The 19295-nt window shown below is 42.9% G+C and overlaps 1 protein-coding gene across 1 annotated transcript in view; it reads right to left on the bottom strand.

Moving 5' to 3' along the window:
- Nucleotides 1-19295, bottom strand: part of LOC143475433 (uncharacterized) — a 156660-nt gene that overhangs the window by 118571 nt on the left and 18794 nt on the right. Inside the window, exons 6-10 of the mRNA XM_076973291.1 lie at nucleotides 11985-12180; nucleotides 7514-9287; nucleotides 7061-7234; nucleotides 1722-1895; nucleotides 484-660 (exon numbers count right to left, since the gene is read on the bottom strand). Coding sequence (XP_076829406.1) covers nucleotides 484-660; nucleotides 1722-1895; nucleotides 7061-7234; nucleotides 7514-9287; nucleotides 11985-12180 — 2495 coding nt within the window. The remainder of the gene's footprint in view (nucleotides 1-483; nucleotides 661-1721; nucleotides 1896-7060; nucleotides 7235-7513; nucleotides 9288-11984; nucleotides 12181-19295) is intronic.

Below are 19295 nucleotides of genomic sequence, written 5' to 3'. Positions count from 1 at the left end.
ACCACAGCCCACTAGTGTGTGTGTGTGTGTGTGTGTGTGTGTGTGTGTTCTAACTGCACAGATAGGTTAAAAGCAGAGGACAAATTTCGATAACCCAATCAGTTATAGATACATCCTGAACAATACTACATACAACACAAAACCCAATCACTCATACAGATCTATCCTGAAAAGTACTACACACAATACTAATTCTAATTTTACTTTTGTTTAAAATTGACATATGAAACCAAGGTGGTTTTCAGCAATGGATCCTGTAACACAGCAGGTAATATGTAAAATATAACATGTATATACTTGTCTGTAAGACATCACATAACATTTAGTTGCTTGTGTGTATCGTACAATTTAAAATCTAGCTGGTTTTCTGTGGCATAACTCATAGCCATCTGCATCATTATTTTCAATTTTACAATACAAAGTAACATCTTTAAATGGTCTTTATCTGATATATAAAAAAACTGAAAGGTAAAGAGTGTTTACCGTAGATTTTCTAATTTAAATTGTGGATCTTTTTGTATCTCATTGAGTTTCTTCACTCCTGAGTCTCCAGGGTCGTTTCCTCTCAGATCCAGATCTGTCAGGTGTGATGAGGGGTTTGACTTCAGAGCTGAAGACAGAGCAATGTATCCTTCCTCTGTTACACTGCAGTCTGAAAGTCTAAAAGACAAAGGTCTCTTAATTATAACAAATGTTTGTATTTGAAAATAGATTCATGCTCAAAAATGATTATAACTGCAGCTTCTTATCAATGTAAAAACAGGGCAAGACTTTTTCACCAATCCTTTCATGCATATTCACCCAGATCTGATTATCTCACTAAAATCATCCCTTCAATCCCATAAGACTGTAAGATACAGCTAAGTAAATACAACATTTTTTCATTACATATGTAAAAGTTATCTTAAAAAGCATTTTATCCTCTTTAATGTTTGCTCCTGTAAAATGTCATAGTGCACTAGGCACCACACACACACACACACACACACACACACACACACACACACACAATTTCCAATCACCTGAATACTGAACAATTGTTCACATAATCACTATGTCACCTGTGCCTGGATGTTTTTTACCCTGTCTCAAACCCAGGGCTGCCTGCCTCCAGGTCTCTGCATTGCTCTCTGCAAGTCTGAGCTACTCTGCAGAGTGCGTGTGTTAAGCTGTTACTGCCAGTAATCAACTACTCTTTGGTTTTGTTTAGACTTTTTTTTTTATTGTTTTGGTGCTACGCCATTTTCCAGCTGGAGGCCATGCTTCTTTCTGTTTGGAGTTTGCAAGATAGAAACTAAAGATACTCCACAAGCACGCTCACATCTCACTCTCGGCTGCAGCTGTCTCATTAAGGGTCATGAGCACTCTCACATACCACTCTGGGCTGCAGGTGTCTCATTAAGGGTCAAGAGCACTCTCACATCTCACTCTCTGCTGCAGGTGTCTCATTAAGGGTCACGAGCACTCTCACATCTCACTCTCTGCTGCAGGTGTCTCATTAAGGGTCAAGAGCACTCTCACATCTCACTCTCGGCTGCAGCTGTCTCATTAAGAGTCACTGCACTTGGTCCTTTGTCCAGCAAAAGCAATACATAGCCTAATTTTAATATTTTCAGAATTAAAACAACATACAAAATAATACTGTTTTGTATGCAGAATGTCCTGTCTGTTAGGGATTTATCTGTGAGACTGTTCATGAGAAAAATAAAAGGTTACATTACCTCAGTATCTCCAATGTACACTGTTGATTCTCCAGTCCAGCAAAGAGCTGCTTCACTCCTGAATCCTTGAGGTTGTTGTTGCTCAGGTCCAGCTCTCTCAGACTGGAGAATCTTAATCCAAGGACGGATGCCAGAGCTGAACAGCCTTCCTCTGTTATGTCACAATTTTTGAGCCTACAAATCAAGTGTAATGTGAGTACAAGAGACTGATCTGTCCCCTCTAACTCTCTATACTAGTGTACATTGTGCAAGAGAATTGATACTTGAATGTACTTACACATTTTGAAATGACAGGGCATAGAGAGATAGATAAATGTCAAATATATTTCTGCTAGTATTAGAATGATAACACCTTCATTTTCATCTCTAATTGCCAAAACATAGCACAGTAACATGAATGTGTGGCATGTATCTTTGATAACCCATCTTTAGTAAAGATGATGAAAATAAGCCCAATGTGAAGACAAGCTGTCTGAGATGCAGGGTATCCAGCAGTACCAAGGCCCCTGGTGCCATGGGTCTGAACCCCAGTATCATGAACCTGTTTTCTCTCCAATAACAAAATCTTGCCGCATGGTTTCTCATTCATTATCTCAGCACATATGATCTTCCCAGCCCACGATTCCTCACATGGTCTACAATCACTATTGTGTATTCTCTGACTGGCCTGTTGGCTCCTCCCCCTCCAGCACCAGTGTCCTACAGCCCAGTGTGTGTGTGTGTGTGAAAGTGGAGCACTCTACAACTGTTCCTTGCTTTACACTTGAAATGAAATGTGCCATATTTGTCAATTGTGAATTTACACCCCAATCGAAATTTGTCCTACGCTTTTAACCCATCTGTGCAGTTAGAACACACACACACACACTAGTGATTACTAGGGGGCTGTGGATCACACGTGCCCAGAGCGGTGGGCAACCCTAGCCTGGCGCCCGGGGAGCAGTTGGGGTTAGGTGCCTTGCTCAAGGGCACCTCAGTCATGACCTCTGGTCTGGGAATCGAACCCACGACCCTCCGGTCACAAGACCTGGGGCCTCATGTACAAAGACTTGAAAATGGCGTACGCATAAAAAAAATCCGGATGTATCAAACTGTGCGTACGCCGGAATCCACACACATTTTTTTGTAAGTAAGTAAGTAATCTTTATTTATAGAGCACTTTTAAACAACTTTCGTTGACCAAAGTGCTGTACATAAAAGTAACGAGAAAAAAAAGGCAATATAAAAGGATCAAGAACAAGAACAAGAACTAAAATACATGAAATAAAATGAGATTAACATCAGAGTAAATGAAATAAAATCAAATAAAATAAAATAAAATCAAATCACCTCTCACTACTCAAATGCCAGTTCATAAAAATAGGTTTTTAGCTGAGATTTAAAAGCAGCAGCTGAAGGTGCGAGGCGGAAATTTAGGGGAAGAGTATTCCAAAGCCTCGGAGCATAAACTGCAAACAAATAAAAGCACTTTAAACTGTATCCTGTACTGAACAGGCAGCCAGTGTAACGAGGCGAGGACCGGTGTGATATGGTCTCTCTTCTTGGTGTTGGTCAGTAATCTTGCTGCTGCATTTTGGACTAACTGTAAACGCTGCAGTAGAGACTGGTTGATCCCAATATACAACGAATTACAGTAGTCGATTCTTGAGGAAATAAAAGCATGAATAACTTTTTCCAGATCAGCAAAACTAAGAAATGGCTTCATTTTAGCTATATTTCTGAGCTGGTAAAAGCTGGACCTTACCACAGAATTAATTTGCTTATTAATTTGCTTGCTTGTACATCCCAATCAACCTGGAATTGAGCGCTCACGGTGACATGCCTCCATATAAATATGCAAATTCATTTAAATTTGCCCTGTACTGGAGAAGTTTGCTCTCTGATCTATCACAAACCATGTCTAAACGGGGAAAGAAGAGGAACTTCACTGAATGTGAAAGTAGAGACGCTCCTGAATGAGGTAGAGTTGCGGAAAAAATGTTTGTTTGGCACGTTGTGGCATTACGGAAAAGCGCAAAAGGTCTGAGTGGGATAGCGTGTGTGAAGCTTTAAATGTTGTGTGGTCAGAATAATGCACACTGGCAGAATAATATAATGCACCTAAAAAATATCAGTGATGCACTCACTAGCATCAGCGACTCAATAAAATAATTGGTTAAAATTTGCGTTGCGCATTAATTTGTCCTGGCTCTGGGTTCGCTGGGTGCTCCACCACCTCTAACAATGGTACCTGTGCGCAACATTGTGCAGGACCCCACATGCCCTCACAATATGACACACCTTCTCTGGCCGATACACGAGCATCCAATCGCCCTCTCCACGACTGACCGGGTGCGAGAATGGAGAGAATTGTGTCTCCGCTCCTGGTCAGTCTGTGGATTACAAAGGGTCATCAGCCACGTCTTGAGCACGTAACAATTACCCATGTTTAAAAATGAATTATTCTAAGCTGGAAATGTCAAATGCTTTTATTTAAATGCTTAAATGTCAGAGTGGAGCAGCCTTGTTCAGTGATGCTGCAGTTATTCAGACTACAGATGAGGGACAACAGTGGAGAAAAGCTCTTAACTTTAACTGCTTTGAGACATCACTGCTACAAACATCACTTGATTCTTTTTTGCAGTTAACAAGCAGTTGAGGGTCACTTTCTGCTTTCTTGCTGTTCAGACGCTTCTCTCTTAGCTCTGCTTGTTCTGTACAATTATTTCAAGTTATTTGTACAATTTAAAGGAATTCGTTACTCATTACTTTACCAGGTAAATTTTTTATTACTCTAGCACTTTTTGCACCTTCATGGGTGTCAATTTTGCATTTTAGAATTTTAATTAGGATATTTGAGCCTTGTGTGCCCAGTGCTTTTGATATTGCTTCGATTATGGTTGCTCTGAGTGTATCAAACTGTCTCTGACGATCGCATATGTCAGGAATGGCAATCACGCCCGTGACCACCAGAGGGTGCCATCGCCAGAATACTAACCAGCACACCTGACTCCAATATGCCACTCACCACACTCTACCACAAGTGTGAAGTATTGCATCTCTGAGTGTCTCTACCAAGCCTTATTCTCTCATTGCATTCTGACTGATTCTGTTTTTTGATCACTACTCTGGTCTTTTGATACCCTCCTGTTTTGCCTAGCCCTCTTGTACCTCTGCCTGCCTTCTGAAGTCTTTTTGGTTTTTTGATTATCGCTGCCTTGTTTTTGACTCTCAGTCACAGATGCAGACGATGCACGTGGCCAACGTAAACACACGCCCAAAAGGGAGGGACCAGGGTCCTCAACGTGACAATTCCATGTATTCTGGTTTTCTATTTCCCTGTTAGTCTTGTTAGTTTTGTCATCCCTCATCATGCATGTGCTGTTCAACTAAATAGTTGAAATGTTCAAGATGGCGCAGCAGTGAGTGGCAGCCTTTTACAGCAGCTCTGTCCCTCGAGACACTATTTTAAACTATATTAGGTTTCTTTCCATTTACATTTACAGCATTTAGCAGACGCTCTTATCCAGAGCGACATACAAAGTGCTTTGCTTCTGATCACAGAATACATCCTAGGTAATAGTACGTATAGGCCAGAATTCAAGATACCATTGAGTCAGAATACTACTACACTACAGGAGTCAATATCATTACCCAGTGTTTTGCAAGTTAAACGTTTGCCAAGAAGCACAAACAACCATAGACATACATACAATTTAAGAACAATGGCAAGTGGTATCAGCTAATGGAATATCGCTCCACCATCTTGGAGCCAGGACTGAGAATAGTCTGGAGCTTTGTCTTCCATGAGACTTTATACATGGAGTTTCGAGTTGAGCCAAGCTTGAGGTTCTGAGTGTTCGCTGTACGGATCGGCTTTTTACCATGGACATCATGTAGGGAGGGGCCAGTCCATTTTTGGCTTTGTAAGCAAGCATCAAGGTTTTATATCTGATGCGTGCCGTTACTGGAAGCCAGTGAAGAGAGCGTAGCAGAGGATATTATTTAGATAAGTTTAGTTTTCTGAACAAACACTACACAATCTGTGTTAGTTTGAGTTTGTTTAGTTGCACAGTTTAGAACAAAATAACTGCCAGACAAGGAAACCACAGACAGCACAATGGGGAGAGCGATAGAATTATACATGCAAGGGAGCGTCTGTTGGAGCTCCGTACATCCACGCCAAAACAAAACAAAACAAAAGCAAAGTGGAGACACTACAAGCCCTTCATTCCCTCCGTTATCATGGGGAACGTAAGGTCTGTCGCTAACAAGATGGACGAACTGAGCGCTCAGTGGCAAGAAGAAGGACGGCGGGATTATACGTTTTGTGTATAACAGATGGTGTAATCCTGGACACATCACGGTGAAAGAGCGTCACTGCTGCCCTCATATTGAATTGTTAGCATTCGTAATGCATCAGTATTATGTTCCACGTGAACTGACGGTAGCCAATGTTGTTATTGTTTACATCCTGCTGGCAGCCCACGTTGAAGTGGCGTGTGACGTCATCCATTCAGTTAACGTGAAACTCCAGACTTAGCACCCCAATGCACTAATAATCATTTCTGGGGACTTTAACAATGTCACACTTTCCACCACACTGCCAAAATCCCACCAATATGTTGTCTGTGGTACAGAGAGAACAAAGTTCTGGATCTTCTGTATGCAAATGTTAAGGATGCATACATGTCCTCTGCACTCACTTAGTGGTGACACCTGGCCAGGTGAAGAGGCAACTGGAGAAGCTGAGGTTGGGCAAAGCAACAGGACCTGACAACATCAGCACGAGGGTCCTGAAAGTGTGTGCTGCCCAACTCTGTGGGATATTTTAGCACCTCTTTAACCTGAGCATACAGCAACAGAGGGTACCAGTGCTATGGAAGACATCATGTCTGGTTCCTATCCCAAAAAAATCCACCACCACCTCCTTGAATGACTTTAGACCTGTGGCCCTCACATCACATGTCATGAAGGTCATGGAAATAATTGTGCTGGCTTATTTAAGACCTCAAGTTTGCACTTTTCTGGATCCCCTGCAGTTTGCATATCAGCAGCAGGTCAGTGTGGATGATGCAGTCATCTACCTACTGCAGAAGGCACATGCACACCTGGACAACAACATCAAGTCCACTGTAAGAGTCACTTTCTTTGACTTTTCAAGTGCATTCAACACCATCTAACCTTTGAAACTTAGAGGGATGCAGGTGGACAGGTCCACTGTTGCCTGGATCATGGACTACCTGTCTGAACGACCCCAGTATGTGCAAATGGGATCCAGTCAGTCTGAGTGCTCGCCGGCCCATCCATCCATCCATCCATCCATCCATCCATCCATCCATCCATCCATAACAACTTACCTCAGTTTCTCTAGTTTACAGTTTGGACTCTTCAGTCCTTCAGATAGCTGCTTCACTCCTGAGTCCTGTATGGAGTTGTTGCTCATGTCCAGCTTGGTCAGCTTGGAGGATTCTGAGGTGAGAACTTGGAGCAGAGCTGAACAGCTTCTCTCCATCAGGTTACACTCACAGAGTCTAATATGGGGAAGTGTGTCAGACGATTTTTTTCAAACAGCAGTAACTATGGAGTTAAAATTATGAATAAACAATGGAGCCCCAAAATATTTGTTTACAAGTCACTGTGTAAAAGAATACACTCTTGTATATGTTAGACTTGTGTGTGACATACTGTGTGCTTTACAGAGTAACTGCTGACATGTTAGGATGTGGATACAGACACTGGTTAAAACATTAGTAGAACCATCAAGAAATAAATTATTTATTATCTGTATGGGGAAAATGGGTTTTACTTACAGAGCTGTTGTGGCAGCCTGGACCACTGGCATCAATCTCCTAAGACACTCGTCAGATCTGATAAACTTCTGTAAGTCAAACTCATCCAGATCCTCTTCAGATGTCAGCAGCACAAAGACCAGAGCTGACCACTGTGCAGGTGAGAGTTCAGCTTCAGAGAGACGTCCTGAGCTCAGCTGACTCTGGATCTCTCTCACCAGAGAATCATCATTCAGCTCATTCAGACAGTAGAACAGGTTGATTGATCTCTCTGGTGATATATTTTGTTCAAACTTCAACTTTATGTAGTCAACAATGTCTTGTTTGTTGTGGGAGCTACTTCCTGTCAGCAGACCTCGTAAAAGTGGCTGATTGGATTGCAGTGAGAGACCCAGAAGGAAACGGAGGAAGAGATCGAGGTGTCCATTGTCACTCTCCAGAGCTTTGTCCACTGCCATCTTGAGCATATCAGTCATGGGTTCATTTTCATTTTTCTTCAGGGTGTCTTTTCGATCAAGAACATTCTTCTCGTCATTGCTGAGACAAATATATGCATATAAACTGGACAGAAACTCTTGAAGACTTAGATGCAGAAAGCAGTACACAGATCCCAGAAACATGCCAGACTCCTCTTTGAAGATCTGTGTGCAAAGCCCAGAGTAAAGTGATGCATCAGTGAGATCAATGCCACACTCTCTCAGATCTTCTCCATAGAAGATCAGGTTGCTTTTTTCCAGCTGATGGAAAGCCAGTTTTCCCAGTGATAAAATGCCTTCCTTATCCCACTGAACATCCACACCAGAGACCTCCCCATACTTCCGTTTCGTCTGAATGGTCTGAAAGATCAGAAAGTGTATGTACATTTGTGTGAGAGTCTTTGGTGTATTTTCTCTCTCCTTTGTCTCTTTTTCTTTCAAAATATTCTCCAGTACAGTGGCGGAAATCCAGCAGAACACAGGGATATGACACATGATATGGAGGCTTCTTGATGCTTTAATGTGGCTGATAATTTTGTTAGCCAATTCCTCATCACTGAATCTCTTCCTGAAGTACTCTTGCTTCTGGGAGTCAGTGAACCCTCGTACCTCTGACACTCGGTCAACACACTCAGGAGAAATCTTGCTTGAGGCTGCTGGTCTGGTCGTTATCCAAATGAGAGCAGAAGGGAGTAGATTCCCCTTGATAAGATTTGTCAGCAAAATATCGAGTGAAGCCTTTTTTGATACATCACACCAGGTCTCATTGGACTGGAATTTCAGTGGAAGTCGACACTCATCCAGACCATCAAAGATGAACAAAACTTTGTGCTTTTCAGACAATTTCAGCCCATGTGTCTCTGGGAAGTACTGATTGAGAATGTCCATCAAACTGTGCTTTCCCTCCTTCAAGTTCAGCTCACGGAACGGAAGTGGAAATATGAACTTGATGTCCTGATTTATCTTTCCTTCAGCCCAGTCCAGAATGAATTTCTGCACACACACAGATTTCCCAATCCCAGCAACTCCCTTTGTCAACACAGTTCTTATGTGTTTGTCCTGTCCTGATGATTGCTTAAATAAGTCGCAGCATTGGATTGGTGTCTCTGGAACGTCTTCTCTCCTGGACGTCGCCTCGATCTGTCTGACCTCATGCTCCTTGTTCACCTCTGCACTTCCACCTTCTGTGATGTAGAGGTCTGTGTAGATCTTCTCCAGACGTGTGTCTTCACCTTGCTTTGCTATTCCTTCAAATACACGATTGTACTTCCTCCTCAAATTAGATTTCAGCTCACACTGACGAATCAAAATCAGTTCATCTAAGAAAAGGATTAAAGCAGAAAATCCTTCCACATATGTACATTTACATTTACGGCATTTAGCAGACGCTCTTATCCAGAGCGACTGCTCTGGACATATGTAGATAACTACAATGTTAAATAGAATGGGTATGATACCCATTGCACCTTAATGTGAGCTAAAACTTCAATTATAATTCAAACAAACTAAAATCCGGGGACAGTCATGGCCTGGCGGTTAGGGAACTGGTCTTGTAACCAGAGGGTCGTGGGTTCGATCCCCAGACCTGAGGCCATGACCGAGGTGCCCCTGAGCAAAGCCCTTAACCCTCAATTGCTCACTTGTATAAAAATGAGATTAAAATGTAAGTCGCTCTGGATAAGGGCGTCTGCCAAATGCTGTAAATGTAAATGTAAAATCATATTAAATATTGAATTTTATAATATGGACTTTGGCAATAATCAAGCCATTTAAGGCAAGATCAGTACCCAACAGTGTTGGGAACGTTACTTTAAAAAAGTAATTAGTTATAGTTACTCACTACTTGTTCAAAAAAGTAACTGAGTTAGTAACTGAATTACTCTATAATAAAAGTAACTCGTTACCAGGGAAAGTAACTATTTGCGTTACAGTTAAAAAAAGGTTATATGCCAATTAATTAGGTTTTTTTTTTAAGCAGTTTTCACAGTCAGTTGAAATGAGTAGATCAGAAAATTGTTTAAATTTTGATATTTATTGCACATCCACAGACCAGTGCAGGATAAAATCGTTAAAAAATCCCAAATCTTTGAAAAAAAAAAGCAAAAGTAAACAGTTACACTATATAAAGTGCCTTTACATTTATCAAATTAAATTAAATTCTCTCAACCTGAGACAACTGGTTTGTTTACAACAGAAGTAAACTGTTTACAACAGAAGTAAACTTAACAATAAAACCTCTATTCTTAATTAAATAAATCAAATACCCAGTCTGGTACACATTCAGGAACTTCAAGTATTTTCTTAAATAATGTTTATATCGCCTTAAAAATTCTAGTTTTCTTCGGCTTGCACCTGACGCCATTTCGGCCTCTTCTCCGTTTGTGTCGTGTCACTCGCATACTTCGGCGCGCGTGTAAAAACACTGGCTCTGATTGGCTACCATAACGCTGCCTTACCCAATCGCTTACTGACTTGTTAAGTTAAACAGGTGTTACACCGAGAACCTATCGGGATCTGTTACTCCTCACTAGCATGGGCAGCGGTCCGCTTGCATTAGTATATCAATATATAGTAACGCGCCGCTTTTAATGACCAGTAACATAAACGGCGTTGTAACGACAGGAAAAGTAACTAATTATATTATCCCGTTACTGACAAAATGACGACGTTACCGTTATTCGCAACACTGGTACTCAATCACCAATATAGTTAGTACACTACAGTGGTACCTCGACGTACGAGATTCATTCGTTCCAGACTCGAGCTCGTAAGTAGAACAACTCGTATCTGTGACGGGCAGGGTGTGCGAACTAAAAAGGAAGCGATCACGCCAAGTCTCAGGGAAAAAGGATGGTTTAATAGAAAGTGTGCAAACCAAAAACCCGTGCAATATCTCCAAATTAAGGATATAATGACCAGCGGTCAACTGGTACAAAGACAAGACATATATAGGCAAACAAACAACCCTCAGGTGAGACGGATCACGGGCTCCGCCCACCTGAGGGACGCACACGACGTCACAAAACAACAACAACAGCCACTGTGGACGGAGGCGACCGGTAGGGGGCCGCCTCACCGTGACAGTACCTCGAACGAATTTTCCCCATATGAAATAATGTAAATAATTCTAATTGGTTCCAGCCCTCAAAAAGTCCCAAAGTTAGCCTAAATTATGAAAAGACATGTTGCATGTTTTTAATCAGTGTACATGCAACACGTATAAATAAACAATAAAGTAAATAATGATTTTTTTCCAGAACAGGCCAGTCTCATCGCAGTTAAATATTTGCTGCGAGACGTAGATTTTTTTCAACCAGAAAATGCATAATAAACTCGTCCGCTGCCTTGATGTCTGCACTCGATGCACCTTTCGCTGCTTTAACAAATGGTGGAAGTACAAATGGGGGATGTACTGCGGTCGAACATCCTTGCAAGTTCAATGACACGAGTTCCTTTATCGTGTAAATTATCTCCTGCTTCGTTTCTATGGATATCATCCTCTTCTTCTTCTCAACGGCCTTTCCACTTGTGGATACTTTTTTGGGACCCATGATGCACACAAAAAGTTCAGATTAAAATATACATTCGCTCTAAACACTGACACGACCGATGCGCCAACTAGCAGTAGAATCGTGAAGCTCGGCTCATATCCCGAATTTGAGCTTGGATGTCGAACAGAAATTTTGTTCGCGTCGCGGCTCGTAACTTGGAATACTTGTATGTGGAGCAGCTCGTATGTCGAGGTACCACTGTATATGTAAACATCTTGACCAGATGCCTATGAAAATAAAATAGATAACAGTAGACAGTAGCAAGGCAGAACTTGTAGACCTAACTGGCCTCAGGTTTGTAGGGTTTGCTCTTGTCTGTCATGTTTCTGAGCACTTTGAGTTGAATGTATGAATGAAAGGTGTTACAATGCATAAAAATAGATATTTGTATAGTAGAATAATAGTAGATAGTAGATAATAGTAGATATTGTGAATAATAGACATTTTTTTCAGGAAAGCTCTTACTTGTCTCCAGAGTGTCAGCCATGTCGTTTCGGCCCACCTTCTTCAGGAAGTAGAGGGTGACATTAAGAGCTCCCACTCTGGCACTCAACTGGTCATCCTTCATCTCCTCACTGGATTCTGACTCACCTTCCAGTAGACGTTTCTCAAACCGTTTCAGCTCTTTTACCATAAATGAGGTGATTTTTTCCAGAACATTCTTAAAACAAAATGCCAGCAGAACAATAAATCAGACTGGCATATGAGTCATTTTGTGACTGGTACTACATTTCATAACATGTTTCTTCTCAGAATGAGTTTACAAAATAGTAGTATTAGTCTTAAATTATCATTAGAGCTAATATAAATTTACCAAAAGTAACTGTAATACAAAAGCATTGCTGACCAACTCGGTTTTCTTTATTCAGGGTATGTGTGATCATTCTGACCACTAACATCTATCAGTTGATGGTGCTTAATTAACCATCTCAAGTAATGGAGGAATCTAGACTACTGTCTGATCACAGAATGACTTCTAACTAGCTTGTGAAGGTGGTCACACAGACTGAAACAAAAGCGATCAATTTGCTCTTGTTAAAACTGGCAGTGGAACCAGCAGACCGGCTGAGACACACAGACACACACACACACACACACACACACACAGCACAAGAGGATGGAGTTAGAGACAGGAGGAGAGTGATCAGTCCACTGAAGTCACGCTGTGGCCATAACTGCAGACATCTGTTGAATCATCAGAGAAAAACTGTGTTTAAATGTGTGTAAATGAGTGACAATGAGGGAATGACGTTATGTAACGATTGCTGACTAGGAAGGGGAAGCTAGCCTACAAAAGTGGTGCTACTCACCTAAGATAGTTTTTGATTTGCCTGATGTTTTATGTTATGATATTGTCATATGCAGAAATAAAAACAGTGTTTCCCTATCCAATTAAAAATAAAGTAAAACATGATAACTGTGCGTGTTCATAAATGACTGAGGTCAGAAAAAACCCAAAAAGTTTCTCCTCTCTTTCTTTGTCTCAGTGATCAGTTTTCTCTGTCCTTCCCCGTCTTGCCCACCTGTATATTTTTCTTTTCGCAGGTTCTCTCTACTTCTCCATCTCACCTATCAGTTTCTCTGTATTTTTATTTTTGTCCTTTCACTAGGTTACATGTTACGTCTTCCAGTGGCTCAAAAAGGGGGTATGCAGCGCATGCGACGCATATCTTACGTTCGCCACTCACCCCCCCCCCCCCCCCCCCAACCCCCCCCCCCCCAGTCAACAACTTTTGTTCGGGGGGCGCCGATAGTATGTTTGCATACACCTGAGAAAGTAAGTAATTGCAACCCTGACGTCTTCCACAAACTCCCATCCGGTCTCACTTTGTTCCGTGATACACTGTGAAACTCCTTTGCCAAATATAACAATTAAAATAAGCTCTAAATAAATTACTTCCTCTTGTATATTGTTGAAATGCATCTCCTTTACTTATAAAACAACTTCTTTGGTCTACATTGTATTGCATGTACAGTTTGTGTCCCACAACATGTGCACAGCCCTGTTACCATAAGGAATTTTATCTGGCAGAGAAAGAGTTAAAAAGAGTTTACTGGCACAAAGGAAGTTACCTCACAAGGACATTTCCTGCCCACATGGCAAGACCAATGGTAAGTGCTCTAACAATTTTCAAGGTTTTTTTCCAAATATGTTTGTCCAAGCTGTGTGTGTCACTCAGTGAATGCAACTCTGTTCCTCATATTGTATTAAGACTAATATTGAGTAGAGTCAAAATTTACTTTATATACTTATATAATCATATTTGTCTTTGATCTTGTATACATAGTAGTGGTGGGACTTTAACGCGTTAATTTCGATTAATTAATTACAGTTAACGCATTTTAACGCATTTAACGCATGAGACACTTTTGCACCGTGGAATGTTTCTGAGTGCACGAGTTCCAGCCTGAAGAGGCTACGCTGGTGGATGCGAAATTTAAATATAAGAAACTTCCAGATGGAAGTACAAACACAAATAGTGTTATTTGCACTTTATGTAGGAAGGAGTTCGCTTATCACAGGAGTACTTCCACCCTTCGTTACCACCTCAACGCAAAATATGTTGGGCTAACGCGCAGGTCAGTAATGATCACTTAGCTGCTAAATGTATTACTACTACGAGCAAACAGTGTTGCCAGTCAACACTCGACCACATGTCGGGGTTCAAATTAAGAAACAAAATGTCAAAGTCCACGTCAGACAAACTGACCAATTCACTGGCAAGATGGATTGCTGTGGACTAGACCGCTCTCTGTGGTCGGAGGCTTAAGTAAGACGTGGCAAGTATGAACGTTCGCGCGAGGTGGGCGGAGTCGCGCGCTATGGTCACTCGTGAAAGTATAATCCAGGCTTTACAAGAAGTGCTACAAATTGTGTCAGCTGATGCAAGTTACGAACTGCCCTTCAGAAAGACAATGTCGAAGAAAATCCAGCAGCTGTATGATGAGAAAAGGGAAGTAAAACAGGTTATTGTAAAGAGCGCCACAAATGTGGCTCTGACTGGGGATCACTGGACCTCTGTTAGCAACAAGAATTCTCTTGGTGTGACAGCTCATATTATAGATGATGAATGGAAGATCCAGTCATTTGCTTTGAGCATGCAGAAGACACTTCTAGGCACTATGGAGATGCCTGTAGCAGAGGCCTGGGAAATTAAAGAAAGTCTACCTAAAATGGTATTAAAAAACCTCTTCTGATGTACTTCAGTTATGTATCCTGAGCAAAACTCCCAAAATTAAACAACATTTTTGGTCAGAATTTCCAGTGTTCTGAAAACTGTTTGCTCTGTTTTCTGCACTCATCTATTGGTCTGTGTAGTAGACTGGTGGAAAAATAAACAAGATGTTGAAGTTTATGATTATGTTCATTGATTCATTCATCATTCAAACTTAAATTAATATTACTCATGTTAAATACTGAAATGCGATTAATTTCGATTAATTAATTACAAAGCTTCTAATTAATTCGATAAATTTTTTTAATCGTGTCCCACCCCTAATGCATAGCAAAATTTTAGTTAGCATCTGTTCCTGGGGTAGACCACAACAAATTTGCAACCCTGTTACTGCATACCAACTTAGATCTAATAAAAAAAAACTGCTTCCATACCTGAGCTTGACAAATCAAACTTATTGATAGTCTATAACCTGTAGCTAATAAATATATGACTAAAAATGATCAAATTGAAGATCAAATTTTCAGAAGTGACCACCCCTGAAATGTACCAAAATCCTGGAATGTCTCTGGTATAGCCAAACTCGCATGCCATTGGTCCATATGTCTATTTGGACGTGTGACCACTACCGTTAGAACTGTAAAAGCTGTGCCGGTAAACCAGAAATTGCTCAACAAGATTCGGGTCCGCAAGAGACAATTTCGGTCAGGATCCAGACAGAGGTCCTTCTATTAGTGACCTGTGATTTAGAGTTATCACTCAACCTAACACACACACGTCTCTGGACTGTGGGAGGAAACCGGAGTACCTGGAGAAAACCCACACAGGCACAGGGAGAACATGCAAACTCCTCACAGAGCAGACCAGACCGAGAATCAAACCCAGACATTTACATTTACGGCATTTAGCAGACGCTCTTATCCAGAGCGACTTACAAAAGTCCACCTTACTGTGAGGTGACAGCGCTAACCGCCACACCACCATGCCACTTGAGTTCTTCTTTAGTTAAGAATTAAAGTTTGTGATTCTGGTTTAATTTAAATTTGAGACTGATTTTAGGTAATGAGACTGATTAATAATTGAGGTAATGTAAATTATATCTACGTCAGAGTCCTGCACGGGTCCGTTTTTTGAGACCCGTACCCACCCATACCCGCAGAGTACAGCACCCACCCACCCGCGAACCCGTGGCTATTTCAAAGTTAAATCCGTAACCGCCCGGACCCTTTAATATTCTACCCGTTACCCACCCGTGCCCGTGAAAAATCACACAAATCGAAAGTATTCCTATAGAGCACTTTATTTTTCGATGCGCCTCTGAAAAAACGTCAGTACGACACAAAATAAAATCTAAGGTTGCTGTGCAGGAACAGTATTCCTGTCTAAAAGTAGCAACTGGTAAAACGCAAGAAAATGTATGTAGCCAACCGGTGCCATAACACAATGCAAAATGAGAGGGAACAAATGCCAGTACAACAACTAAATAAAATCGCATAGGTTCACAGTGGTAGTAGTTTCCTATCTGCTGTGGCGGGAGCAGCACGCTAAGTTCTCTCTCGTCATTTTTCCTTGTTCTAGCACGGCCACCCATTTAGATTTGTAAGCACCAAGCAAGCTACAATAAATGCCTGGTACTGCGTTATAACCAGTCTCTGCTCAAGTTTGGGTATTACCCTAGAACGGGTGAAGAGTAAAGTTCAGCCCGCTCTGGCCAAAGAAGCTACGGTATAAGTAAGCTCCCCCTGAGCTTCGCCACCACGATCGGGTAATCAATGATGTTCATTAAGTAGCAAATAAAAGCCTACTAAAAATGATCACTTATTCACGAGCTACCCGTGCTACCCACCCGTATTTTAACTTACCCGCCCGCATACCCACCCGTAAAATTTCGTTATGTGTAAAACCCACCCGTTTCAGCATCTATTTGCCCGGACCCGCGGATACCCAACCTGGTGCAGGACTCTAATCTACGGTAGCAAAGCCCCAGCGCCCCGCGCTCTGGAAAACCACCCACCACCCGGCAGGGCCCCCCTCCCGCCGAGGAGCCCCGAGCCGCCCCGGACCACAAACGCCCAGGGGAGCGGACCAGCCGCCCCCACCCTGGGCACCAGGCCGGGCCCCAGAACCCCAAGGCGCCCCCCTCCGGAGCGGAGCAGTAACCACAGGGGAGCAGCCGGAAGCGGACCGGGCACGACTAGCCCCCGACCCAGAACCAGCTGTCCTCACTCATACACTCAACTCATATATGCATTTGCCCCTATACACCTTATATACACCCCTACCATGCACACACCCACACCCATCCCCATACACATACACACACGCGCCCCCAAACTCACCCTCACACGTAAACCCTCACACATATACACCTACACGCACATTCATCCCAACATGACTTCCTCCACACATCCGACCACACCCATATACACTCTTGCGCACATGGGCCTACCCCCAAATGTGCCCACACCCCAATATATACACACACATACACCACAACATGTACTCATTCACCTACCTGTATAAAAAGATAGGACAAAGACACACATTCAAACTAACACACCCTCCGCGGCGGGGGCAAATGGCTGGACCAGCAAGGATCGGTAGTAGTTTCCAGGACACCACCAGCCCGGCCCCGCGCCTGCGACCCACCCCCGCCCCAGCAGGGAGCAGGAAACAGGTGGAGGAAGACCTTCCCACCCCTCCACCCCCAGTACTGTGTTGTGTGTAGCTGTTGGTGTATGTGTATGTGTGGTAGTGTGTGATACTATGGTGCTGTTAAAATTGAGGGGACAGGTGTTGGGACCAACGTGGACAAAGCCCCGGCCCACTGGCCAGTGTTCGTCCACACCGTCCCCTCAAAGGCCCTCAATGTCTAGGGTGCAGTAAAAACTGAGGGACAGACAGTGGTGAGGAGACGGGTGAACCATGGCAGCAGGCCCACCTCGTCAACCTCTGGTTACACGCCTGCCCCCCAGGATCTTAAATGTACAAGGACTGTGTGCGTGCGTGCGTGTGTGTGTGTATATGTGGGGGGGTGGGTGGAAATGCGTAGGTCCAGAGGAAATGGTCCTCTGGAAGAAGAGAGCCAGCTAGCTGACTCATTGAGCACCGAGCTTCACTGCCCCACCGACTCGAGGCAGGGAGCGGTCGACCAGGGGAGACCGGGCGGGCAGCTCTCTCCATCACGGTATCCAAGCCCAGATCCCCACCGCCCCCACCACAGAGAACAGCCGGTCTGGACATCCACATACACCTAAACACATTCTCTTCCGCATACGTATACACCCGCACATTCATCTCTTATGTATATCTCCGCACACATATACACCCACACACCTTGTCCCATATACACAACACACCTATGTAATCACCCACAGCCTTACCAATCGCACATCAAACGACAGCAGACATCCACAGGTTTGAAGACAAGCTGGTCTGAGTCCGGAACCCAGCACCCCCGGCCCGCCCCAGACACCCCCGACAGCCACCGCCCCACCCCCACCAGCCAGGCCCCCCAGAGCACCAAGGCCCAGACCCAACGCACCGACACAAGGCCGACCGACCCACCCCCCCAGCGGTGGCCACCCCGTGCGGGCAGGGCCCCGGGTCCCGCCACCTGGCCCCGCAGGGGAGACCAGCCACCCCCCTTGGGGCCAGCACCTGCCCCCCCCCGCACCCCCGGCCCCGCACCCCAGAGTCGTGGCCCCAGCCAGCCTCCCTGACTAGCTAATGGAACTGATCAGTGGGAACCAAAGAGAGTTAAATTCTTCCAACTGGTCTTTAGAGGAAGCAGACATTCTCTCCAGACAGATGTGATCAAGTAATAAGTTTTTGTATTGAGTAATATGCAGGTCCTTTTTTGCTTTACAATTGATAAGAATGGTTTTCTTGGCGATGCATAGGGCAGTAAGAACTATGTGTGATGTGTTTGCCTCTATAGCCAGTTCACTGACGTCTCCTAGGATGCACAGTCTGGGTGAAGTTGGGATGTAGCATTTAAACCACATGGACAAGTCTACACATACCTTCTGCCAGAATTCCTGGACAGGCCTACAGTCCCATATAGCATGCATATAGTGATCAATTACATTGCCTGTACAGTGGGTGCATATGTTTGACTGTGTTAGGCCCATTTGGAACATCCTTTGTCCTGTATAATGTGTTCTATGAAGGACTTTGTATTGTATAAGTTGTAAGTTGGGGCTTTTACTTATTTTGAAAATATTTGTGCATACGTCTGTCCAAAAATGTTGATCTGGATTAATAGATAGATCTCGTTCCCATTTGGCTATTGGAAGGGATATTGAATCATCAAATTTTAACAATAATTTATACAGTTTTGATAATAATTTAGGAGTATCTAGATTTAAAAATTCAGTTACCCATGCTGATATTTCTAAATTCAGTTGATTGCGGTTAAATCTCTGTTGAATGATGGATTTTATTTGTTGATATTCAAGAAATCTACTGTTATTTATACCATACTCTGATATAAGTTCCTGAAATGTGACAAAGTTTCCATTTTTAATAATATGTTCTAAATTTTTTATTCCCTTATCATGCCATGATGTGAAATGTAATACTTTCTTGTTCTGACAGA

This window comes from Brachyhypopomus gauderio, chromosome 14, assembly GCF_052324685.1.
Source record: "Brachyhypopomus gauderio isolate BG-103 chromosome 14, BGAUD_0.2, whole genome shotgun sequence".
In the NCBI taxonomy this organism is placed as follows: domain Eukaryota; kingdom Metazoa; phylum Chordata; class Actinopteri; order Gymnotiformes; family Hypopomidae; genus Brachyhypopomus; species Brachyhypopomus gauderio.
This window is presented reverse-complemented; position numbering and strand designations above follow the sequence as displayed.